The 22941-nt window shown below is 36.9% G+C and overlaps 1 protein-coding gene across 1 annotated transcript; it reads left to right on the forward strand.

Moving 5' to 3' along the window:
• Nucleotides 1-3414: 3414 nt before the first annotated feature.
• On the forward strand, nt 3415-18632 carry PRLR (prolactin receptor; the record flags this gene model as incomplete). Its single annotated transcript, XM_080362660.1, has 12 exons — nt 3415-3484; nt 5250-5382; nt 7398-7567; nt 8372-8538; nt 10127-10268; nt 11736-11868; nt 12513-12682; nt 13919-14088; nt 15063-15207; nt 16021-16120; nt 17026-17095; nt 17610-18632. The coding sequence occupies 12 exons, from the start codon at nt 3415-3417 to the stop codon at nt 18630-18632; spliced, it is 2493 nt and encodes an 830-aa protein (XP_080218786.1).
• Nucleotides 18633-22941: the final 4309 nt, after the last annotated feature.

Genomic DNA, 22941 nt, shown 5'->3' on the forward strand with positions numbered 1-22941 from the left:
GAGTTTTCAAATATACAATATAATAATATTATTAATTGCAGAGTGGTGTTATTTTATAGGAATATCTAGCACATCTGTGTTTTCTAAAACCCCAGTAATAATTTCCATTTCCATCAAGGCACACTGTTTTCTGGGGTGCAGTGTGCAGCTGTTGAATGCAATGTAACAGCTGTGTTGAAAGGAAGAAATTAAACTATAATGTCAGAATGTAATAACTTCATTGGAATGAAATCAGAACCTTCAAAAAGGAGGCATATGATCTTCTAATTATCAGTTACTCAACCTTTGGTTTTGTATGACATCCCGGCAAATGAATGTTCACTGTGTCTCTTATAAAAAAATGCATTCAGTCCTAAAAGTGGGGCATTCCCTCACAGCATCTTCAGTAGTGCTCGTTACTCTTTTATGAAAACATTTTCAAGTCATAGATACCGGAGATGCACTTTTGATATAGTTATGACAAAGTGGGCATTATTTTTTCTATTAAAGCAAATATTACATCTCTCCAGAAGCCTTATAAATTTTCTTTGAACCACAAATACCAAATACCAGGCAACCATGGAAACACAGGCACTGAAAAAAATGGAAAATAGTTAATATGCCTGGAGCCTCCTGGCCACTGCTCTGCTGCTGCTTGCATTCCTTCAGAAAGCAATACAAATATCAGCTTTTCTAAGATGCTTTTAAGCATGATCTTCTCAGCAGGGGGATTGGACTAGATGATCTTTCGAGGTCCCTTCCAATCCCTGACATTCTGTGATGCTGTGATTCACATAAACAGAGGCTTTGATAATTATTTACTAGAAAATATTTTGAAAGCATTAAATCCTGAATGTAAAATAGAACATCCAGGCATCTCACACTTCTGCACAGCTTTCTAACTGTTAGTAACTGAAGGTATTTAACTTGAACTGAAACACTGGCCTGGAAAGTTTACCCTGGATCACAAAGTCCAGTCCTCAGCTGTCACAAACAATGATGTCATATTTCATAACAGATCACACTACCCAGGAAAATTAAATGGTAATTTTGTGCTTAGAAGGCTATTTGAAAAACTCATTGCTGTGAGCTAATTATGGCCATCTATTCTTATTCCACCAGTTGCTAGAGTTTACACATTCTTATTTTCTTATTTTGATGCAAATCTCCTGCTATGTTTATAGAAGACAACCATCCTTGCCTGGAGTAAAAAAACAATTCTTTAAATTGCCATCATGAGACAGCCTCTGTGTCCACTGCTCATCTTTGTAGCTGTGTTCTAAATCTGTTCTATATTGGTTAACTTGTTTGGGGTTTTTTTTTTTTCTGTGGCAGTAATAGGTCCATATTCCTCTCCAGTATCTGTCCTGTTCTTTTTCACATCCACATTACAGAAGTTGTTCACAATCATCTCATTTTTAAAAAATGAATGCTGCCAAGGAAAAATACTTGATTTTAAATGCAGTATTTTAATCTTATTTCTATTAATTTGGTTTTGTAGGTCTTCTTTCTTTCCAAAATTATCACAGATCTTTCTTGATGATACCTCTCTTTTTTTGTCATATCGACAAATCTCATTCTTTTATTCACTGTAGTCAGTTTCTCTTACCTGTCAATTCTTCAAACAGAAAAGATAACTCTGTAAAAGTAAAAAGAAAAAAAAAAAAGTCATGGAAGTCATGGTACCAGTTCCCTATAGAAAAGCACTGTATAAGTCTCAGTTTGAAAGGCTGTATTTTGCAAATGTTCCAAACATTTTTAGAAATAATAAAATATTGTAAGTGGTATCACATATGCATGAAATAGTTACTGTTTGTAGTTCATTATTTCACCTTTGTTTGAGAAAAATGTGCCTTGCTCTTGTATAAGCTCAATGGTCTGCTCTCCACATTAAATAACACCAAGTTTTCACATGTGCTTCCACAAAACTAGAATTCATATTTAGATGGTTTCCTCTCCACTGACTGTGTATGCGCAGCTTGCTGTGGGCTTAAAACTAACCCAGATGTGGTTTTGCAGCCTGTAGCTCAGTTATATGTGTTAAACATGGCTCGTTAGTCAGAAGTGGTAGGTGGAAATGTAGCCAACTGTTGTTCTTCTCCACATTCTCCACAGTAAAGATGTTTTAAACTCATTTAAATTAACTGACACTTCATTTGCCTTTGTGCTTGGAAAACATTTATATGCTGACGGATTATAGTTTCTTGATACAGAAAATGAATTGCATAAAGAAAATTGAGTCATCTGATAAACCACAAAGAATTTTTCCTCAGCAAAGGGACAGCTTTTTCCCACGCTGTGCTGCACTGAATGGGTTTCAAGTATACAAATACCTGTCAGATGTGCTTGATAGGAGTGGAAAACTGAGGTAAGGAGTTCCGTATTTAGATAGTAAATTGTTCTTCTTCAGTATCAAAGGGTGAGGTTGGCTACTGAGAATCTAATAGCTGATTCCAGTCACCATCTCCAAGCAGGAAGCATATTAGTGGGAGCAGCAGGAGGTTTGCTTTAAGTTAATCTGTCTTGTCTTCAGGCAAAGCAAACGGATTTACCAGCAGCAGGGACGCCCATCACCCTCATCTTGTAACCAGAATTCTGAGGACATCTAGTGGTGTCAGCTCACCGCGGGGACTGGGTCTTCACTGCTGGTGGCTTCCCACTTGCACCTCTGTATTTCAGCTGAGTTCACAACACTGCCTCTGGCCCTTACAGGTTGAAGGAAGAGGTGTAATTGCATCCCGTCTTGTATTTTCACGTGATAAATTCACTGTGAAGTTATGTTACTTTTTCCTTGGTTTCTTTTCTCTGATCTTGACTTTTCCGGTGCAGTAAAAACAATAAGTTGAATGAACAGAAAGAGAAGCATTCTTTAGCTCAGGTGATCCTGAATTCAACATTGCCAGTCCCAAATATTCAGAAGTCAGGAGATTGGCTAAAATCATAAACACCTAAATAAATTATAGATATTTTGTATTTGCCATCTGTTTTCAAGACTGTCGGAGTTCAAATATGTTGAGCTCTTTGTATCAAAAGAGATAAAAGTGTATTTTTGCTACTAAAAGGCTAAATTAATGAGTCTAAAAGTCAGAGCTTTAATAAAAGCACCGAGTGTCCCATTATGCAAAATAAATATGCAGGAGTTGTTAATGCCATGAAACTGTAATCTTAGCACTGCTAAATATTCAAAGATATTCTGGAGAATGTCATTACTACTCTGTGATCCAGGTTCTCTACTTCTGAAGTGGAACTGTATGTATAGGCACTACTTTTTGAGAAGAAAAAAATCAATTAGAAAAAAAAAATCAATTCAAAAAGGACTTTGATCAAGCCAAGTGATACATATTACATGTTAAGTATTGTCATTGACATGGAATGATGGCCTATTTTTCAGTGAGCCCTTGATCTGATATTTCCTCCTGAGGAGAAGTAGACATCATGAAGCAGAAATTGAGATCATCAGTTCAAATTATTTTGCTATTTGCTCTGACTGCAGTGGGTCTGACTGGTAAGTACAACACTTCCTGACACTTGTTTTTCCATAAAACACTTTATTTAGAAAAGTCTGAGGCTTTACCTGATCTATCATGACCACCACTGGAGCCTGTACATATTTAAATTACCGTCTTATAAAGTTTGTATAGAGATTTGGAAAATTGCTTGAATGTTATTTTCTTTTCATAGTATTAATTGAATGATTATGTGGTGGCAATGATGAAAGGCTCTCACTCCATCCCTTCATTCACTTCATGCTTGTCGCCTCGTTGGGAATCAGCATAATATGAATAGTGACAGTATTAGAGATAATGGTATGGAACTTCAGTTAAATAGGGGTAAGCTTAGGTTGAAAAGCCACATGCTTTTTATGTCAAAATGCATGTAAATTTATGGTCAATGTTCTTGGTAGAACTTAATGCCAAGTATCACAGAATCAAAAACTCATAAAATACCAGGTTGGAAGGGACCTCAAGGATCATCTGGTCCAGCCTTTCATGGCAAAATCATGGTCTAGACAAGATGGCCCAGCATCCTGTCCAGATGAATCTTAAAAGTGTCCAGTGTTGGGGTAGTAATTTTAACAGGAAATTTTCTTTAATATATTGGGATTACTAGGGAATATTCACATAATTAGTGAATATATTAAGGTTTCCAATACACAGAATATCCCATCCAAAATACCCCATCCAGCCCATTGATTCCTTCTTTTTATTACTTGTCTTACCTATAATTTACCCTAAGTACATGTAAATAGAGGAATTTTTGTTCTCTTTCAAAGTTGAAGGTGAAATTTAATTTTAAGATGACCTGAATATAAAAATGTTGGATATTTTAGAAAAAACAAAATGTCATACAATTATTTCCAAGCTTTTAAATTTAAATTATAGATAACTGTACACATTTACATTTAGGTAAAAATGAAACTTTCATTTGAAAAAGAGAAGTAGAATAATTTAAATAACTACAACTAACAGCTACAAGCACTGCACTTTAATTAAAAGCATTCAGGTTCGTGATGCTTAGTACACTAGGATCAAAAACCTTGTGATCTTTAATCCAGTTTCTCACTGAGTTTACCTAGTGGCTTGTTTAACGTAAAACACTCATCATTTCAAGTCTCCTAACTACTCTATCACTGCTCCACAAACCTGTGTGAATCCAAACCCTTATGTTCCATTTGCCTTAATTCTTGCTGCTTACTTGCAAATGGTGTGTCTTCCAAGGGATTATACAAAAATAATAATAATTTGCTGGCATCTCTGCCATCCTGAGGGACTCCCGCAGCTCCTGCTTTGCACTTGGGCCCCTCACAGGCAGTGAAGTGCTAAACTGTTGGGAGGACCCCATTAACTGAAGGGCAGGTTCATAAGTATTTTTAAAGTGGAAGAAAATGTCCTTTTTGTAAATAATCCCATATAGTGGGAGAAGTTTGGGATAAGTTTTAGGTTGGATGGAGCTTTGAGCAGCCTGGTCTAGTTGAAGGTGTCCCTGCCTATGGCAGGGGGGTTGGAATGAAATGATCTTTGAGGTCTCTTCCAACTCAAACTGTTCTGTGATTCTGTGAACTATTTTAGAAATTTGAGGTTAAATACATTTAATTTTCTGAACATTTTGACCCTTTTTCCAGGCAGATTTGTTTGCCAAATTCAGTCCATAGTTTCAAATAATTTTATTGCCCTCAAAAAAACATTTTTTCTGAATTTATCATTCAACAATAACAACAAAAAACATTGTCCAACTCTCATATAACTAGCTGGATTTCTGCACTTCCCTAGGTCAATCATACCCTGGAAAACCTAAGATAATAAGATGTCGTTCTCTAGAAAAGGAAACCTTTTCTTGTTGGTGGAAGCCTGGCTCAGATGGAGGACTTCCTACCAATTACACCCTGTTCTACAGCAAGGACAGGTAACAAGCAGTGCATACCTCCTCTTTAAGTGATTAAGTGATGATCATGAGAGAATAAGGGAATGAGAATATTAATTTATAAAGGTGTTTCTATGCATCCATGTTAAACCTCAGATAGCAAACCAGAGTTACGTGAGATGAATGGCTTTCCCTTCTTGGAAGGAAAGATGAATACTACCAGCCCTAAGCGTTCAGCATGTCCCTTCTGAAAGTCATCTGACCTAAGATCCCACTGGTCCAAAGACATGCTGGAAAAGGTGTAGTTTGTCCATCCTATCAGAAGGCCCACAGCTTTTAGCTGAATAGCATGTTCCTCTGAGAAAGGGAGCATCAAAGCACCATGGGGCTGTGGGGTCTCCCCCGGGGTGGCTGGGCAGGGTCTCCATCCAGATCCCATTCCACCGCCCCAGCCAGGGAGCAGGACAGGCTGGAGAAAGCCCAGCCTTTGGGCATTAGGCACATCTCTGGGGATGGGACAGACTGGGCCAGGACTTCAGCCTGCCGGTGGGGGTTGGCTCAGCTGGGCCCATGGATGGGAAGGCCAGGGCTGTGGGGAGCTGGAGACCAGCCCTGCTGCAGTGGGTTGACATGGGGACCTATGCCCCAGGCTTGCTCTCAGAGCCCTGCTGAGGAGCTTTGCCACTACCACACATAGAAAAACCCCATCTGGAGAAAATCTATAGAGTCACTGCTTCCCCTTCTGGATTTGTAACCAACCTCATGGTTCCCAAAATGGAGTAAAATCAGATGTGGGTACTGCCTCTCAAAAGTTACTCTTTTGGTAAAGTCTGCATCTAGCTAATCCTGTTTAAGAATAAAATGTGTATATATTTAGCAACTTTTCTTAACCTGTGTTTCTTTGTATAACTGCCCTTTCTTCTTGAAAACAAGAGATCTCAGACCAGGGCCAAGTAAGCAGGGAGGCTCACAAATTAAATTTATTTTAATAAATCCAGTGAAGTTCAGAACAGATAAGGTAAAGCCTCAGACTTCCCTGCTTCAATTAAATAAACTCCATTTGGTGTTAATTGATCAGGGATGATACAGTCTTTAATGAAGTTACTAGACTCAACCATGATCTGAGAGCTTTTATTTTATAAAAGTTCAGATGTTTAAATCTCAGAAATTGTAATGAACGTTTTAAGTCATGCCTATTACATAGGAGTGCTTCTCTGTTTAATTAAATGTTCTGAACACCAGGCACTGCCAAGCACTCCAGATCTGGGCCACAGTTGCCTTTCTGAGCTTACTGTCTCCCAGGTACAGTCTCTTACTCCCCTCTTTTCTTTGTTAACCAGGACAAATGTGCCTAGAAACTAAGAGACCTTGTTATTAGCAGTACATAGAGAACAGCAGTGGGACTAAATTGCATACTTGAACCACCTCTGCTGGTGCTTTGGGTTAGTGGAGTTCTTCACATCTGGGTTAGTACATCACCTAGTTCAGCTTTAATTGAGTGCAGAACAACCCCTCTCCTAAAAATGCTGACAGCTTCTATAAAGGTAATAGTGAAGAGATGGTGAATTAATAAAATATTTTTTGTTGAGACCGTTGTGAAGATAATCATGTTAAAAAGCAGATAAATTAACATCATCCTGAAAAAAAATCAATAGAACACTTCTCTGCCATAGGACCCATCAGGTTACTTTCCAGGGGAAATATATAAAGAACATATTTAGCAACTTCTCTTCTTTAGTCAAAGTGAATGTGTTTAATTTGCTTTTTAACTTGCTTTTAAATATTTTTTTTAAATTGCCTTGTGCTGTATCCAGAAAATTCTCTTTCCATTCTTTTGTCAGCATATTCCTGTGTTTAAAAAAGGAGATAAAAGTGTTCATCCTGAACAACTGCAGTAAAAATAGCAATGAAGCATTCATGTTTCACAGTGGTGGGATTATATATAAGTTTAAAGTTAAGCATTTCCAATTTCTTTGCTCAATGTATGCCATTACTAGAATAGTATCTGCTTTGCTTCATTTCCTAAACTTTTAACTTTTAAAATAATTTTATTTCAGTGAAGAAAAAATCTACGAATGTCCAGACTATGGAATGTCAGGTCCCAATTCCTGCTACTTCGATAAAAACCACACTAATCCCTGGACAACATACAATATCACTGTAATGGCAGTGAATGAGATTGGAAGTAACAGCTCAGATCCTCAGTATGTGGATGTGACCTCCATAGGTAAAAAGAGAAGAATGAAATGGAAAAAAAACTAGTTGGAGATGTATGTGGTTTTTAATCCCAGAACAAGTAGTGGTGAAAGATTTCTTTCCTCATGATGTGAAATTTGCTACAGACGAGTGTTTGTGTTCAGATGATCTAAAATATGCATCTTTAATTTATGTGAAAACTGCATTTAATTTATAAATGAAGTAACAACATATTTTATTGTTCTTCTAACTTAAGCTGAAAAATTGGCTCCACTTTCTAGTTATCTCCAGTTTTTCAATTAGACTTAATGACAGTTTCATAGGCTCCTAGCACTAAAGTTTCAAATCAGTTTGAGCTACATAAATTTTCCAAATGTGAACATCTTCTGGCTGCTGGCATTGCAGACTTGGGAGGGTAAAAATAACTTAATAAGTACCCTGTGGGCTTTTTGTAGTATTTCATATACCTAACTCCGTTCTGCTTTCTGCATACACATAATCTACATATTGTGGTGATAAATATACTTAATATTTATAACTGTGAAATATCTGACATTTTAGTTTTCGAAGAGTGGCCTTGCCAAATTATGATTTGTCTTTCCTTAAGACTCACAAATTCAGACTAAAGTCTAAGATGTGTTGATCCTGTGGTAATTCACTAGCCAGTTAATCATTATTAGGGATAAAGGAAAAATGCTATTGTACTATTGCCTTACAGAAATTGCTATGAAGGAAATGATTACAGAAATTATTATGAAGCAATACAAAATTGTAAAGGAGATGCCTTTTCTGAGAGAAAATTAAATCATTAATGGCAAACTTCTCATTTGTACAGTTCAGCCAGATGCTCCTGTGAACCTCTCTCTAGAAACAACAACATCTGCTCGCACAACGTACCTTCTGGCAAAATGGTCTCCACCTCCATTAGCTGATGTCACCTCTAATTCACATGTATATCGCTATGAGCTGCGACTAAAACCTGAGGAAAAGGAAGAATGGGAGGTAACGGAAATATTGTATAAATGCTCTTTTCAGTGAGTTCTCATGTCTGAATTTAACTGGTATTACAAAAACTTTAGTTTCTGCAGGGACAGAAAAATTAATGTAACCAAATCTGATGAAAGAAAGAAATATACTGTAGTGGTTTATAGAGACAGTGACAGTCAAGGTATTTGTATAATTGTCCTAATGTCATATAGTCGAATATATATACATATTTAGTCAACTGATATAATATTTAACTGTAATTTTCATCAATGTGTCTGTTCCCAAGTCTCACAGTAAGAGATTGCTCATTTCTTATAGTTTAAACCAAATCAAGATCAAAGCAGTTTATTGATTCGTTAAGATGTAACGAAGAAGCAATCAGTTAACTATGTAATCAAGGTCAGTATCAGCAACACAACATATAAATCACAATACTGGCACTTAAAATGTTAATAGACACCCACAAATTTGTAAACACACTTCTATAACTAGTTTCAGAAATATGCTATATACAGAAATTCCCCTCTCCCAGGAAGGGTAGGTTACAAGCACACCTCACCATCATGCAAGTACAAACTCCCCTATTTAAACCCTTTCTGCAGGGGACATGGATGCTTTAATGTAACATGAGCCCAATACCTTCTTGCAATCTACTTAGACTGATATGAGTGAGAGAGCAGCCACATGGTCACATGCAAAGGCCCAGGTGTGTGTTCCTGCCTGTTGCAGCCCATGCTGTCTGCAGTGCAGCTACTCAGCATCAAAGAGGGAGGCTGCTCTGTCTGGCCCAGGGTGAGGTCATGATGCTGGCAGAGCAGCTTCTGATTAACATCAAACCAAACTTTAGGTACCAATTAAGTTTTCAGTCTTCCCCCATTATTACAAATGCTCCTGCTTTTTTAATACTGCTTTTCAAGTGGACCTGTTTTGTTTCAGAAGTCTCTGAATTCTCCAAATACTATTTAAGTAGGCTGAGAGTCATCATCATCATCCTCTTCAACATGATCAGCTGGAGGCAACCCCCTTCTCAGAAAGCTTGGTGCATCCCATGCACACACTATTTCCATTGACATTCCCAGCCATTGCCGTTTGTCTCAGAGTGGGCCACAGTACTCACACAGCTACAATACCAGGATAAATTACCTTTATTAAAGTCATAGTCAGATGGCCTCAGTACTACCTACATTGCTGGTGCCTTAATGATGGAGAAAGCTATGAGTCTTGAAATTCTTGTGAAGGGAGATTCAAAGGGCCTATGGAAGGCACTTAATAATCAGCACTAAAAATGGCACTAAGAAGTACTACACAGAGTTTATTTGTGAGTTGGACTAACTACAGTGTTCCTTGTGTTGTGGATCTGATGGAGTACTAACTTATAGGAAATTTGCAATTAAATGTGTTCTCTAGTATCAGAATCTCAGTGTCACTGAAGTGAGTTTTTCGGTTAAATCACTACCTTTGCTTCTTTGTAATTCACATTGTATAAAATATCCAGCTGAAAATTTGCCTCTCATAAGTCAGTGACACAAGCCTACTCCTTTATGGTTTACTTGTTAAAATGGTCCAATTCTTTATTATTTTTGCAGTCCATTTTCTTTTCCAGGCAGTATCTGTTGGAGTACAGAGACAGTACAAAGTGAATAGGTTACAAGCTGGGATGAAATATGTTGTTCAGGTCCGTTGTGTGCTAGACATTGGAGAATGGAGTGAGTGGAGCTCTGAAAGACACATTCATATCCCCAATGGTGAGTGGATGATTGCTGTTCTGTTGGTTTTAAATTCTAGCCAGTTCAGTGTCATGAAAGGTGCCTAAATGGCAGCTCTGAAAACCCAGTTCCTCACACAAATACTTCAGCGTGCTAGAGGAAGAGCTTAGTGCATCTTCTGACACTTTGTGTCTCCTGTTGATCCACTCAGGATCCTCTGCTGAAACTGGCTATGACAAACAGGCTGGGATTTACTGGGAAGTCACTTCTGATACAGATGTCCCTAAATAATTTATCATTCCTGTCCCTCTATTTAAAAATCATGTTGATTTCATCTGTATCTGTAGATATCAGGTAACAGTACTTTTGTAAGAATCGTTCATTCGTTCATTAGTAACTGGACCAAAAGCACTGCCATGTCTAACAGCATTATGCTAGCAGATACTATCACATGGAAATAATTATATGTGTTTTGTTGGGTTTGAGTGGACACATTAAATATGCATGACATCATCTCTTGTTGTCAGACACTTTAGCGAGGTTGTCTCAAATCTTCTGTCACTAGTTGTATTATTCATTATTTGACATGGAGATTGCTAAGTACTGTTAATAGAAAAATATTTTTAAATGTCCCGTTTTCAGATCTGCCTTACGCAATTAGAAATTTGGAAAATCAATGTCCCTACTCTAAGTAGTAGAAAATATATATTATTGATGCAATAGGACCATATTTTGCCACAAACACATAACTGCAAAAGTTTCAATCACATCAAGTTTTTAACTAGCACCATCCTATTCAAAATTTAAGTATTTTCCTCTGCCCTACTCTAAGTGCTTTGCTTGAGTCTCTGAAAACATCATCAGGAATGCGAATAATTATATATTTCTTGGCAGCAATCAGGCAAGTAGCCTGAGTACTGAACATAATGTCACTTTACAAGGAAATATGAGAGTTGCTTCTTTATATCTTTGGAGTCATCTCTATTCAGAAGATAATTACTGGCAAGGAGATAAACAAATGGGCAAACACCTTGGTTCCTCATTGTTTTCCTGTAAAAGCCAAAACAAATGACAGCATATTTTTTAAACAATCAGAAGTCTCTTAAAACACATTTTTTGAAGGAAAAAAAAAGGGTGGTTTATATAGAAAATAGATTGGATAGCAGGGTGTATTTTAGATAATTTTCTAGAACCTGCTATGACAGTATTTGAGCACCCCTTATCAGATTTGGGGGCAAAGAAAAGCCACAGTCAGGGAACTAAAACATAGTTCCTCAGAATGGCTGCAATGGGGAAGGATCTTGAATCCAGGTCAAAGTAACAGGCTGCTGCCCTAACCACTGAACCATCCTTCCTATGCTGATATGAAGCAAAGTATTTTCTTTCCTCATAGGAAAAAAAAAAAAAAAAGTATTTTCCTGTGCTCTGCTTGACATTGCTTTATGAGTTCAGAGATGACCTAATGCATTAAACTTACTAACTGGTTCATTTCTTTATCTCTGACAGGAGAGTCACCTCCTGAAAAGCCTACAATAATAAAATGCCGTTCTCCAGAAAAGGAAACGTTTACTTGTTGGTGGAAACCTGGTTCAGATGGAGGACATCCTACTAACTACACTTTGCTTTACAGCAAAGAAGGGTAACAACCTGTGTATTATTCAGTATTTTATTGGAAGGACCTGGAAAATAAATCCTGATTGGTTTTGCATGTAGCAGATGTCATTTTCCATGTCATGTGGTTTTATCCAGGTGACATGTTCTGGAATAGCACTAGCAGAAATGTATTTAAGGTTGAAATAGTATCTCTTTATCATGTCAGGTTTTTTTGAGGAACAGATGATGAAAGACCAAACTAGATTCTGAAAGCATATTAATCAAATATGCAGAACTCATGTAAGTGTGAAATGAACATTGGAAATACTCGGGTTTTAATAGATGCGTTAGAAGGCTTCAGCAGTCACCTCTGCTGGCTCTCTGGAACCTGGAAAGGCTATGCAGTAAACAATGGCCTTCAGAAAAGTAGGAGCTGCACTCTACTAGCCCAATGCTGCATCTACAACAGCCTAAATTCTTCAGACTTTGTAGTCTTTATTTCAGAGGAAAAATGCTTACTATGGTCTCTGGAATTGTCCAATGACTCTTTAGTCTGAAAGTAGTTTTCTGATTTTCTTCACATTGCCAGGCATGAAAAATCTGATCTGACCCTAAATAATTCTGAACTGCTGGTAGTCAGTCAGGTGTTTTCGTCTGTGTAACCTAATCACTGTGATTCTCTCATTTCAGAGAGGAGCGAGTTTATGAATGTCCAGATTACAAAACTGCAGGCCCCAATTCATGCTACTTCGATAAAAAGCACACCTCTTTCTGGACCATATACAATATAACTGTGAAGGCAACTAATGAAATTGGAAGTAATGTCTCTGATCCTCTTTATGTGGATGTGACTTACATAGGTAAGAGACAGAAAGTATTTTCTTTGAAAACAAGTAATTCAAAATGATGGGTTTTGACACAAGAATTTTAATTCCAGCTCTTCTCATATATAGTATTATGTCCAAGTTAAGAACATATAAGAACAGATAAGATCTTTCCTGGTGTAATAAGAAATCAATATTCATCCCTTTACAATTTTAGTTTTGAAGGAAGCCTAAAAATGCTAAAAGCTTTGAAACAGCATTTAGATAATCATTTATTGGTTTTTCATATTCCTTTCAAGCCCTAAGAAACATCATTCAGCTAAAATCTTTTTCCACTCTACCGGCAACTGAGATAAAATTTATCTTTTAACTAGTGCTTGAATTTTATTACCTGAAAGTAGTTTCCAGACCCAGGAGAAGCTGAACTACTGCTTTTTGTAACAGTGTACTGATAATCTCTTTTCTCAGAATTTTCCACAGAGTGACTGTGGACAAGTATTTAGGTTTTTTTCTAAGGGAATGGAACATTATCACTAATAACCATCTTGTAAGGATCTGGCTGTCAGGAGTCTGGAAACTGGAAAAGGGCTGCTGGAGAAAAGGCTTTACATTTTACCCCCATGCCCTGGCTACTTACTTGATTGCATCAGATAATAGTAAAATATGTGCACATTATGCAGAAGCTCTACCTCTGAACTGAGGAAGCTGCAAGTCTGACTGTAGCAGAAACCTGTCTTCCATTTTGGTTTATTTTTGAGATATAGACAGGTCTTTAATATTACTGGTTTATTTTATTTTTAAATATCCTTATGTATGCATGTTGTGTTTTCTTAATGTAAAAGATGTGGAGGGCACTTTTCATCAGCTACATCTATGTTTTCAGTATTCCTAAATACATATGCCAACTTTAATAGGATTATGGTAAAACACAACTTTCATAACACAGCATTAAATATGCTAACTTTGAAACATAGTTGTGGGAAAAAGCAACAATAAATGGCAATGTAAGAAAAAGTACTTCTGATTATAAGTGATTAAGAAAAATCTCAGCATTAACTCAACATATTTACTGTTCTTCTTTTTTTTCTTGAAATCTATAAATCCATGCTTACTTTATCAGGAAACTGTTGATCCCTGTATGCCAGCACCAGTTCTAAATTATTAGACACAATGGAGGTGGCAGCTCGCTACTCATGCTATTTTTTATTTCTTCCTAAAATGCAAGGAAAAAAATAATTTAGACTCTTATTTTCAGTTCTTTTATCTTAACAGTACAGACAGATCCTCCTGTTAATGTAACTCTGGAATTAAAAAAGACAGTCAATAGAAAACCATATCTGGTCTTGACATGGTCTCCACCCCCATTGGCTGATGTCAGATCTGGATGGCTTACACTTGATTACGAGTTACGACTAAAGCCTGAAGAAGCAGAGGAGTGGGAGGTAAGGATGTTGCATATTTTTGCAAGATGATGTTTTCTGATCAACTAGATTTTGTGAGCCAGGTCCAATGCCTGAACGTGATGAAGCAGGCAAACTGAATAGTTCATCATTTTTTGAAAGTCCTTATGTGATCTATGATCTCCTAACAGTGTTATCTCAGATGCTGTTGTGTGGCAGCAGGTGATAAAGTACTTATTTTTAATTGGAGCCATTATATATTAATTGTAATGTCATTACGGTTTAAATGGTTCATTCTCATTTACTCAGGTTTCTTTTCTGATAATTTTTTCTCAAAGACAAGCACATCCTAGACAACAGAAAGCTCAGTGACATGTAAAATTTGTACAAATAGCCATTTGGTGATAGTTGTCTTGGCCACATAATGATAATTGTCTATAGCCAAGATCAGCAACTGAAAGAACTTGGGAGGCAAATTAAAGACTCCCGTTATTGGTATTTGACTGCATCCCCTTCTTGTCTGCTGCATTACTTCCCAGCCATCTCTGTATCTCCTTCCTTCCCCCGCCACTGCACTTCCCAGCCCGATGGCCATTGCAAGATCCACTTCTTACTACCCCATGCAGTTCCATCAGCTCCACATTCCTTCTTTTCTATCTGTGTTTTCTTTCCCCATCTCTGTTTCTTCCTCCTTCTTCTTCTCTCACCATGGCAGTTCCTACCACTTCCACAGTTCCTCCATATTTGCCATATTATCATTATGAGTTTTTTGTAGCAGTTTAATTTGCATAGTATACCAGAGCCAGATCTCATTCCCACTGAATTGTGTCAGAAAGCTGAACTATAGGAATAAAATAAATGTACTGTTATTCAGTGCCTGCATAACAATTATTGGGAAGCTATCCATATTCATTCTATATTCCCAACTTGGTTATCCAGATTTAAACCTAGCTGTAATTTTCATAGAAATATGTCTCAATTTTATATGCATTTTATGATTTTTATTTAATTTCCAGACTATTTTTGTTGGACAGCAAACACATTATAAAATGTTTAGTTTAAATCCCGGAAAGAAGTACATTGTGCAGATTCACTGCAAACCAGACCACCATGGATCATGGAGTGAATGGAGCTTAGAAAAGTATATTCAGATCCCTACTGGTGAGTGGCTAGGCCTCCCTTCAGTAATTGTGATTACATGGGAGTTCATATAGTACTTCTGTCAGCTGTTTGTGGCACCCATACAGATTGACATCCCGTGGTTTCTCTAGGACAGGCAAGACCATCATTGCTAAGTTAACTGAATTCTCAGCATCCCTGCACCATATGCAGTTAGCTTTCCCCTTCATTACTTTTTGGAGTTAAGAAGGTGAATAAATTTCTTAACTTATTTGAACTATGTCCTTTCTAGTTATCGCCTCATTTTTCCTCATGATGGTAGGTTTTAATTAAAAGAGTACTGGTAACTTCTTTAGAACTGCTACATAGACCACAAAGAGTGGCTGCCTTCAGACAGTAACAGTTCTTTATTACGCTTTATCTGGAATGAACTTGAAATATACACCTCAGTGTAAAAAGTGGCATCTTAGAATAGAAATCCTTAAAAATATCTAGTCCTAAATCATTTAACCCACCATTTAATTAATGGTATGATATGTATTTGACAATGAAATTATTACAGGATTGGCATAATTGGATTTGAACCCCATTGCTATAGCTGGCTGTGACAAAATTTCCCTCTTCATGCATTTTTGTATCATTTCTCAAAGACAGTTTATTTCCTGCACAGTGTCATTAATATTTATTATCAGATATGACAATGATTTTTGAGATCCATCTATGCTAGTAAAGGCCACTAGATTCAATACCAAATTTGACAGTTTAGACCAATTTTTAAAATTAATTTGAGACTTTTTTGCATGCTGACTATGCATATGCTAGATATGCATCCTTAAATAATTGTTTGTTTCCTAGACTTTAGAATAAAAGATATGGTTGTGTGGATCATCGTCGGTGTCTTGTCATCTCTTATATGTTTAGTCATGAGCTGGACAATGGTTTTAAAAGGGTACAGGTAAGTCACCAACTTCACAACTGCATGGAGTTGAAAATCTCAACAAACTTTTCAAAAACAGACCTCTAATATTGATTCAATTTCCTATAGATTTTGTGTTCTCTTATAAAGTACAAGCTACAGGTATTCACAACTCATAAAGAGGTATTCTTTTATTCAGGGAAACCAGACTAAACTCTCAATTGATAAAGACATATTTCTGTTAGATCTGACCATCTTGGTTAGCCTTGTAAATATTAATCAAACATCATCTGGAGTATCCCTGTTGCTGTAGAAGACACACCTTTTGGTTTTGCCCTAATTCTCTGCAGGAAACAAGTTTATATTATGAGCTTCTGTTTCCGTCCACCTATCTGTCAATTCCCCAAATAATTTATTAGAACACTGGCTAATTTCTATCAAATCTGAAAGAGAAAGGTGTCACGAAGATTATCACTTTCGTACAAGTCTTTCAAAAAATACTAGGTGAGTAGAAGAAAGAGATAGAAACTGTTGATTGAAAACCCATCAGAAGTCATTCATCATAAATCCTGTTTACTAGTAGTCAGCTAACAGTCAAATATGTACATGCAGGCCCACTAGTGCTCCCAAACTGTGCCCCACATAGCTGTTTCTTGTTCAGTGATGAAGTTACAGTGATATTAGAGAACTGGACTAGAACTACACTAGCATTGTTACTCTTCCAGTTGAATAACTTCTATACTGTTCTCTTTCTAACAAATACATCTAAGGGTAACTTATGAACTCTAACTGGATTTGCAATTATCTGGCTCAAGGGGTAGACAGGTCTAACAGGGAGGCATCAGATACAGAAGTGTTTCAAATGTCAGTCATATTCTGAGGAAATGGGAGAACAAATAGATAGGGCACATACTTACACGATGTGTGTGTGTTCTGTTTTTTAGAATGATAGCCTTTATCCTACCACCAGTTCCGGGACCGAAGATAAAAGGCATAGATACACATCTGTTAGAGGTGCGTACCACTAGTAACAAAAAAATAATTCACAATTACTTTTCCAAATTATTTACTAGCAAACACAATTACCACAATAAAGTATAAAACAGCTTCAACTAATTGACACTTTCAGATTGATTGTGTGGAGGGTATGTGTGAAACAGAGTTTTGCCTTGCACTAGGAGAGTGTTTGGGAACAGGTTGTGTAATCCTCCCAGTAGTTCTTGTGGGAGCTGGTCTCCACAGTCTCTTGCCATGCAGAGTAGACAGTACATGGCTGCTCTGTCATTCTGCTCAATTTCCTTCTTGTTAAACCCATTGGACCTGTACCTGCCAAAAGCTCCCTAGTCATCCCAGAAATTTTCTTCTGTTCTTCCACTAATTTCTGCAGCAGTAGAAATCCGTTTTAGGTCTAGTGATATGACTATTAAAGTATTTGTATATTAAATATGTAGAATGTTTACAATTGTTCTGATCAGATAGACCCTAAGGTCAACAGTGAAAAAATATGTCTTATTTATTATGCCATTAGACAGGAAAATCTGAAGAATTATTGAGTGCTCTCGGTTGCCATGGTTTCCCTCCAACATCAGACTGTGAAGAACTACTGATAGAATATCTGGAGGTAGAGGACAGTGAAGATCAGCAACTCATGCCAAGCCACGACAATGGTCATCCCAGTAAAAATGCAAAAATGATAGCCAAGGAGACAGACAGTGACTCAGGCCGAGGAAGCTGTGATAGCCCTTCTCTGCTTTCTGAGAAGTGCAGGGAGTCCCGTGCCATTCTATCAACACTTCAAACCCAAGACATAAGAGATGTTCAAGAAAATAATGGAGGAAGGCACTGGGAAACTCAGTGTATAGCCTCAGAACAGAAAATACTCCTTTTTAACAATGAGAGTACAAAATCGCCCATATGGCCTGCAGCTCAGTTACCTGATAATCAGCCTCCTATGTTTGCCTACCACAGTACTGTAGATGCGCATAAGATAACACTGTGTACCATAGATGTGAACATTGCACCAGTTTTGGTGGAAAATGAAGAACAGCATCAGCCACAATATCCTATCACTGAAACTGTCCACGACAACATGGAAAAGCACAGAGAGATGGAGAATTTGTATTCCAAAACTGACCAAACCACAGTTCAGGTCAAACAAAACAGACCTAATGACAAGTCACCTTTTTTGAAGCCTAAACTAATGGATTATGTAGAAGTTCACAAAGTCAGACAAGATGAGGTGCCAGCAGTATTACTGAAACATAAAGAAAATAGTGGAAAAATTGAAAAATACACTGTTCCAGGAACCAGCAAGGAATATACCAAGGTCTCAACCGTTGTGGACCATAATATTCTGGTATTAATGCCAGATTCACGCATCCAGCACATACCTGTGTCTCAAGAATCTGCAACGGAAACGTCTCAGAACCTTCAGCAAGGTCAGACTGAGAAAAATATGAGCTACTGTCTGACAGTTCCAAGCGAGTGCAAAAGAGAGACCAGCGCATCAGAGTACATGGACCCATCTTCCTTTATACCCGCCTTTAAATAAGTAGTAGTTAGTACAGTACATGCTTAATAGTTACGTACTGTGAAACCGCACCACTTAGCAAACAGTTCCTGAAAAAAGCCCAGACTCCTGTGTGTATTATACAGAAAATAAACTGTGGGTTGAGGTAGTAATCATGGAAGCAAACCTTGGATCATTAACATGTGTTTCTGACACAGGGAAATGGGGAAACTGATACTATCTGCCATTAAAAATACATTACAAACAAATTATTCAGCTCTGCAGATCCTCAATTAGTTGATTAAACCTGCAAATTCAACAAAGATTAAAATTCTTGTGGGTCAGTCAGTACATGATAGTGATCTGAGCAGTTCCTAAATCAGATAAATCACTGCACAACAGCATTCTGATCTACAATGTCTTATTTTCTGAATGTATTCTGACACTTCATATTTTTTCTCAACCCTTAAAAAAAGGAGCTCTTCTGTGTAACAATTCATAGGTAAAAGAGAATACATCCAAAACATTACAGTTAAATAATAAATTCTTCTAAATATTGTCATTTTGTTTCAGTGTGACAGAAAACCTTGCAACCCATTCATATCCTAGTCCAGTCAAACCAAACATGAAAAGAATAGCAGGACAATATTTGATATACTGCCTTACTGTATATAATATACAATTCCACTTTAGTACAAGCCCATGTACTTAACAATGTATTTTAAAGGCTATTTTTCTATGACCAAAAAAAAAAAAAGGCAAAATAAAGTATTTTTTAATTTCCCAACGCTATTTAGCTACTTAGAAGCTTTTCTGTTCTGCTGAGACAGCAGTAGCAAGTAAAGCTACCATTTCTATACAAATCATAAAATTAAACTTTATACTAATTAAAAATATGAAGTAATTTTTAAACTGTATTTCTAATATATTGCAGATATATTACAATTTGAATTGTAAATTATTTATTGCACATTTTTTATCACCTTTAATGATAAAATGAAAATAGATTCTAGGTTTTGAGAGCAAAGCATCTTTCCCACTGAATTTCTACTCTGATGCCAGTCATGAATGGAATGGTGTTCTCCTGCATCCTTAGACTTTGCACTTTTCTCTGAGCCTGGAAGGAAAGTTTGAAGTGGAATTTTTCATAATGAACTTATCAATAATAATTATGGAATCCAGCCTCCAAAGTAAAAGATACAAAGCATGAAATCTGAGTCAGAGCTCTGCTAAAATAGTGGTGGGAATGAGGAAAGGAGTCCATGGGATAGACAAATGTCCCCGGAACAGCAGTGGAACAGTGAGGGTTCTTCACATCCCATGTAACAAAAGGCAGAATCAAAATTATACCAGAATGGCTCTGAACTTACTGTGGTCCTTCCTTTTTTAAACAAAAGTTTAATTTACTCCAGGAAAGTGTGACCAAGTGATGACTGATTAAAACTGGGCCAAGTATTTAGCCAGTATCGGTAGCTTCAGCGGAAACTGGAAATGTAAGGTAAGGGAAATTGTACTGTATGCATCAAGGAAAGTGTATTACTATAGATGAGCTCTCTTCTGTTTCTGTCCTTCCTTTACGTTTCTCCAGCTTTTCATGTTTTTGTGCACTGAGCCAGCCTTCCTGCAGTATTGGGTAACCTGCTGCAGAGCCAGCCAAAAGAGACTTTCACATTTTGAGGGTCACAGAAGGCCACACCTAATTTGGCAAACCAGCTTCTCATCTTTTACCTTCATGACATGGAACCACTCAAGTACAGATCAGCCAAGCTGTCTAGCCCTTCGGCTGGCAGGACTTCAGATTTTACCATATTATCTGTGTGTCTGTAAACATATGTGTTAGTGTATACCAACATTTACTTTAGGTGTCAAATTTAGAGACCGTGGCCTCTGTACAAGCAACATACTGCCCACTTCCAGAGGTTGATCAGAGCAATCTGGATGCTCTGCTGAATGTATAGGGAGGTGTCTTAGATTCTTAGTTCAGACACTTATTTATCACTTGAAGATGTTAGATGGCTACTCCAGAGAGGAGCCAAACATAAAATTTTGTTTAGTTATAATTAACAGGATAATTTTACTGTAGCATTTGTAGTATATCTTGCTAATTTTCTGGGGATATTAAAAATACTACAAAGAAACTTTATCAGCTCTATCAGTCAAGACTGGAATGATTTGCAGGGCAGCAGTTTGTGTGTGTGCATGTACGTATGTAAGACAATAATATACTCTTTCTGACAGTGCTTCATTTACACTTCAGTTTTCTGACTGAATCTGACAGAGCTGATCCAGATCAGCCACATTTTCTTTCCTTACAGATAGCCATATCTGAGCCAAGCTGTTGTTTTTTCTCCTAATGCTGTGCATAAAGACATGCTGCTACAGGCCTTCTGTGGTGCATCTGGTGATGCAAAGAGGCTATAGAACCTTATCAAACCACAGCATATTTTCCATATGTAGTGGATTTCTTAGTGTAAACCCAGGTGACTATATGATGTTACAAACTGAAGAAAGCAGGGGATAAGGTGTCAGCAGCAGGCTGTTGCTGTCATATCAGTTACATTGGACCAGAGGCAAACAGACACAAGTTTAGCAGATTATTCATCCTGCCTAACTGTAGGTATCTGTATATGTACCTCCAGTAATGCACACAGAAAGAGAACTGAGTAGAAGAGTTTCTATGCTTTGCCATAAATTGGTACTGAAGCTGCAAAATAACTGTAACGTAAATAACATTGTGAGGTGTAGATTCTCTCCCACCTTTGCTGATGAATATCTCAATGTGCTAGATCATTGTGGCTTTCTGTGAAAAAGGAAGTTCAGACAGTAGAAAAGGTGCATTTGCCTGTTGCTCTGATGTAGCTAAGCTTTTTGAGGGATTTGCTAGCTAAGTACAATTTGAACACTAATTTCATTACTATCTTATTCTGTAAGCTGAACAAATGTGCAGGTTGATTATTTTTCCCTTGGATTTGCTTTTATTTTCCAAAACACCTTGCTACTCCCCAGGTGGGACCAACACCTTCTGAAAGTGGCCTTTAACATCTGGAAGTATGTTAAGAAGAGAATAAACTAGTGGTCTGTAAAATCAGAATAACTTTCAGCCAAATGTGTGGGCCTTTGGATGTTCAAATATTTCATTCCTTCTGTTTGCAACAATATTTTTGCTTGCAGCTCTTTAAGGAATAGCTTTTTATTAGGAAATAGATGAGATTTTGCAGCAGTTGCACAAAGTTGATTGTTGTAAAATTACAACACACCAATGGGGATTAATAGGTTCTTAACACCTCCTTTGATATAGAGAGGGGTGCAGTATGTAACAGAAGTTACACCTAGGAAAGGGAATTGACCCTCTTAACTCTTGCACCATTGAATTTCTCACTTTGCATAATTATTTGAAAAATTTTAACAATGTTTTCAATGTCAAATTTATGCATGCATCACTTAAAGTATGAATTACTTTTTAGTAGCATAAAAGCCCTAAAAGGAAGCATGAAGACTCTTCAGAAATAATTAATTTTATAGAATTCGTAACATTTAATATATACATTTTTAATTCATTACCTTTCCTTTATACTTGGACTAATTTTGTTAACAGTTTTTCTTCAGTATTGACAAATATCACTCATCTCAAATTTTCTAATTAGGCTTTTTTCTTTAGCAAAGACATATTTGATGTACAGTTTTAGTATTTCATGGTAATATTTGTGACTTTTCAAGAAATACAATTTACTGAGGACATGTGCTCCTAAAACTCACCGTCACATAAAACACAGGCTTGTAGAATGGTCTTGATGATACTATGTAACTAAAAACATTATTTAATAAAAAATCAGTAAGTTGATCTTATATAATACTAGCAAGAGGATATGTGTGTTTATGGAACAAACTGTAAAACAAATATGTAATGATAACTGATTTATCTTAAAGCAGTGAATTCTGTGGCATATCTGTTTATGTGTCTATGTTTAATGGCTGGAAAATATGCAGTTGCTTTCAATGTCATTGAAGTATTTAAAGTGTAGTAACAGCAGGTGTTCAAAATGAATGAGTAGAAATTTTTTGTGATCTCTGAAGCATTGTATACATGGGGTTCACATCATGAAGCCTATAAATGTATTTCAGAGTTTTTCATTAATTGTAAACAATTTGAAGGTGTTGTGCAAGGAAACCAAAGTCATCTAAGCCAGTTGTTAGGTATTACTCGTCTTCTACAAAGCCATAAAGACAAATGAAATTTAAAAGTGTCATGAGATCAAGCGTCATATTCTCAAAGAGTTGCTACCTCAGATTATTTTTTTGCTCCCTTTAAAAAGGCAGAAAATATTTTACTTCTTGTGTCAAATTGTGAATA

Source organism: Nesoenas mayeri (genome assembly GCF_963082525.1).
Source record: "Nesoenas mayeri genome assembly, chromosome: Z".
In the NCBI taxonomy this organism is placed as follows: Eukaryota; Metazoa; Chordata; class Aves; order Columbiformes; family Columbidae; genus Nesoenas; species Nesoenas mayeri.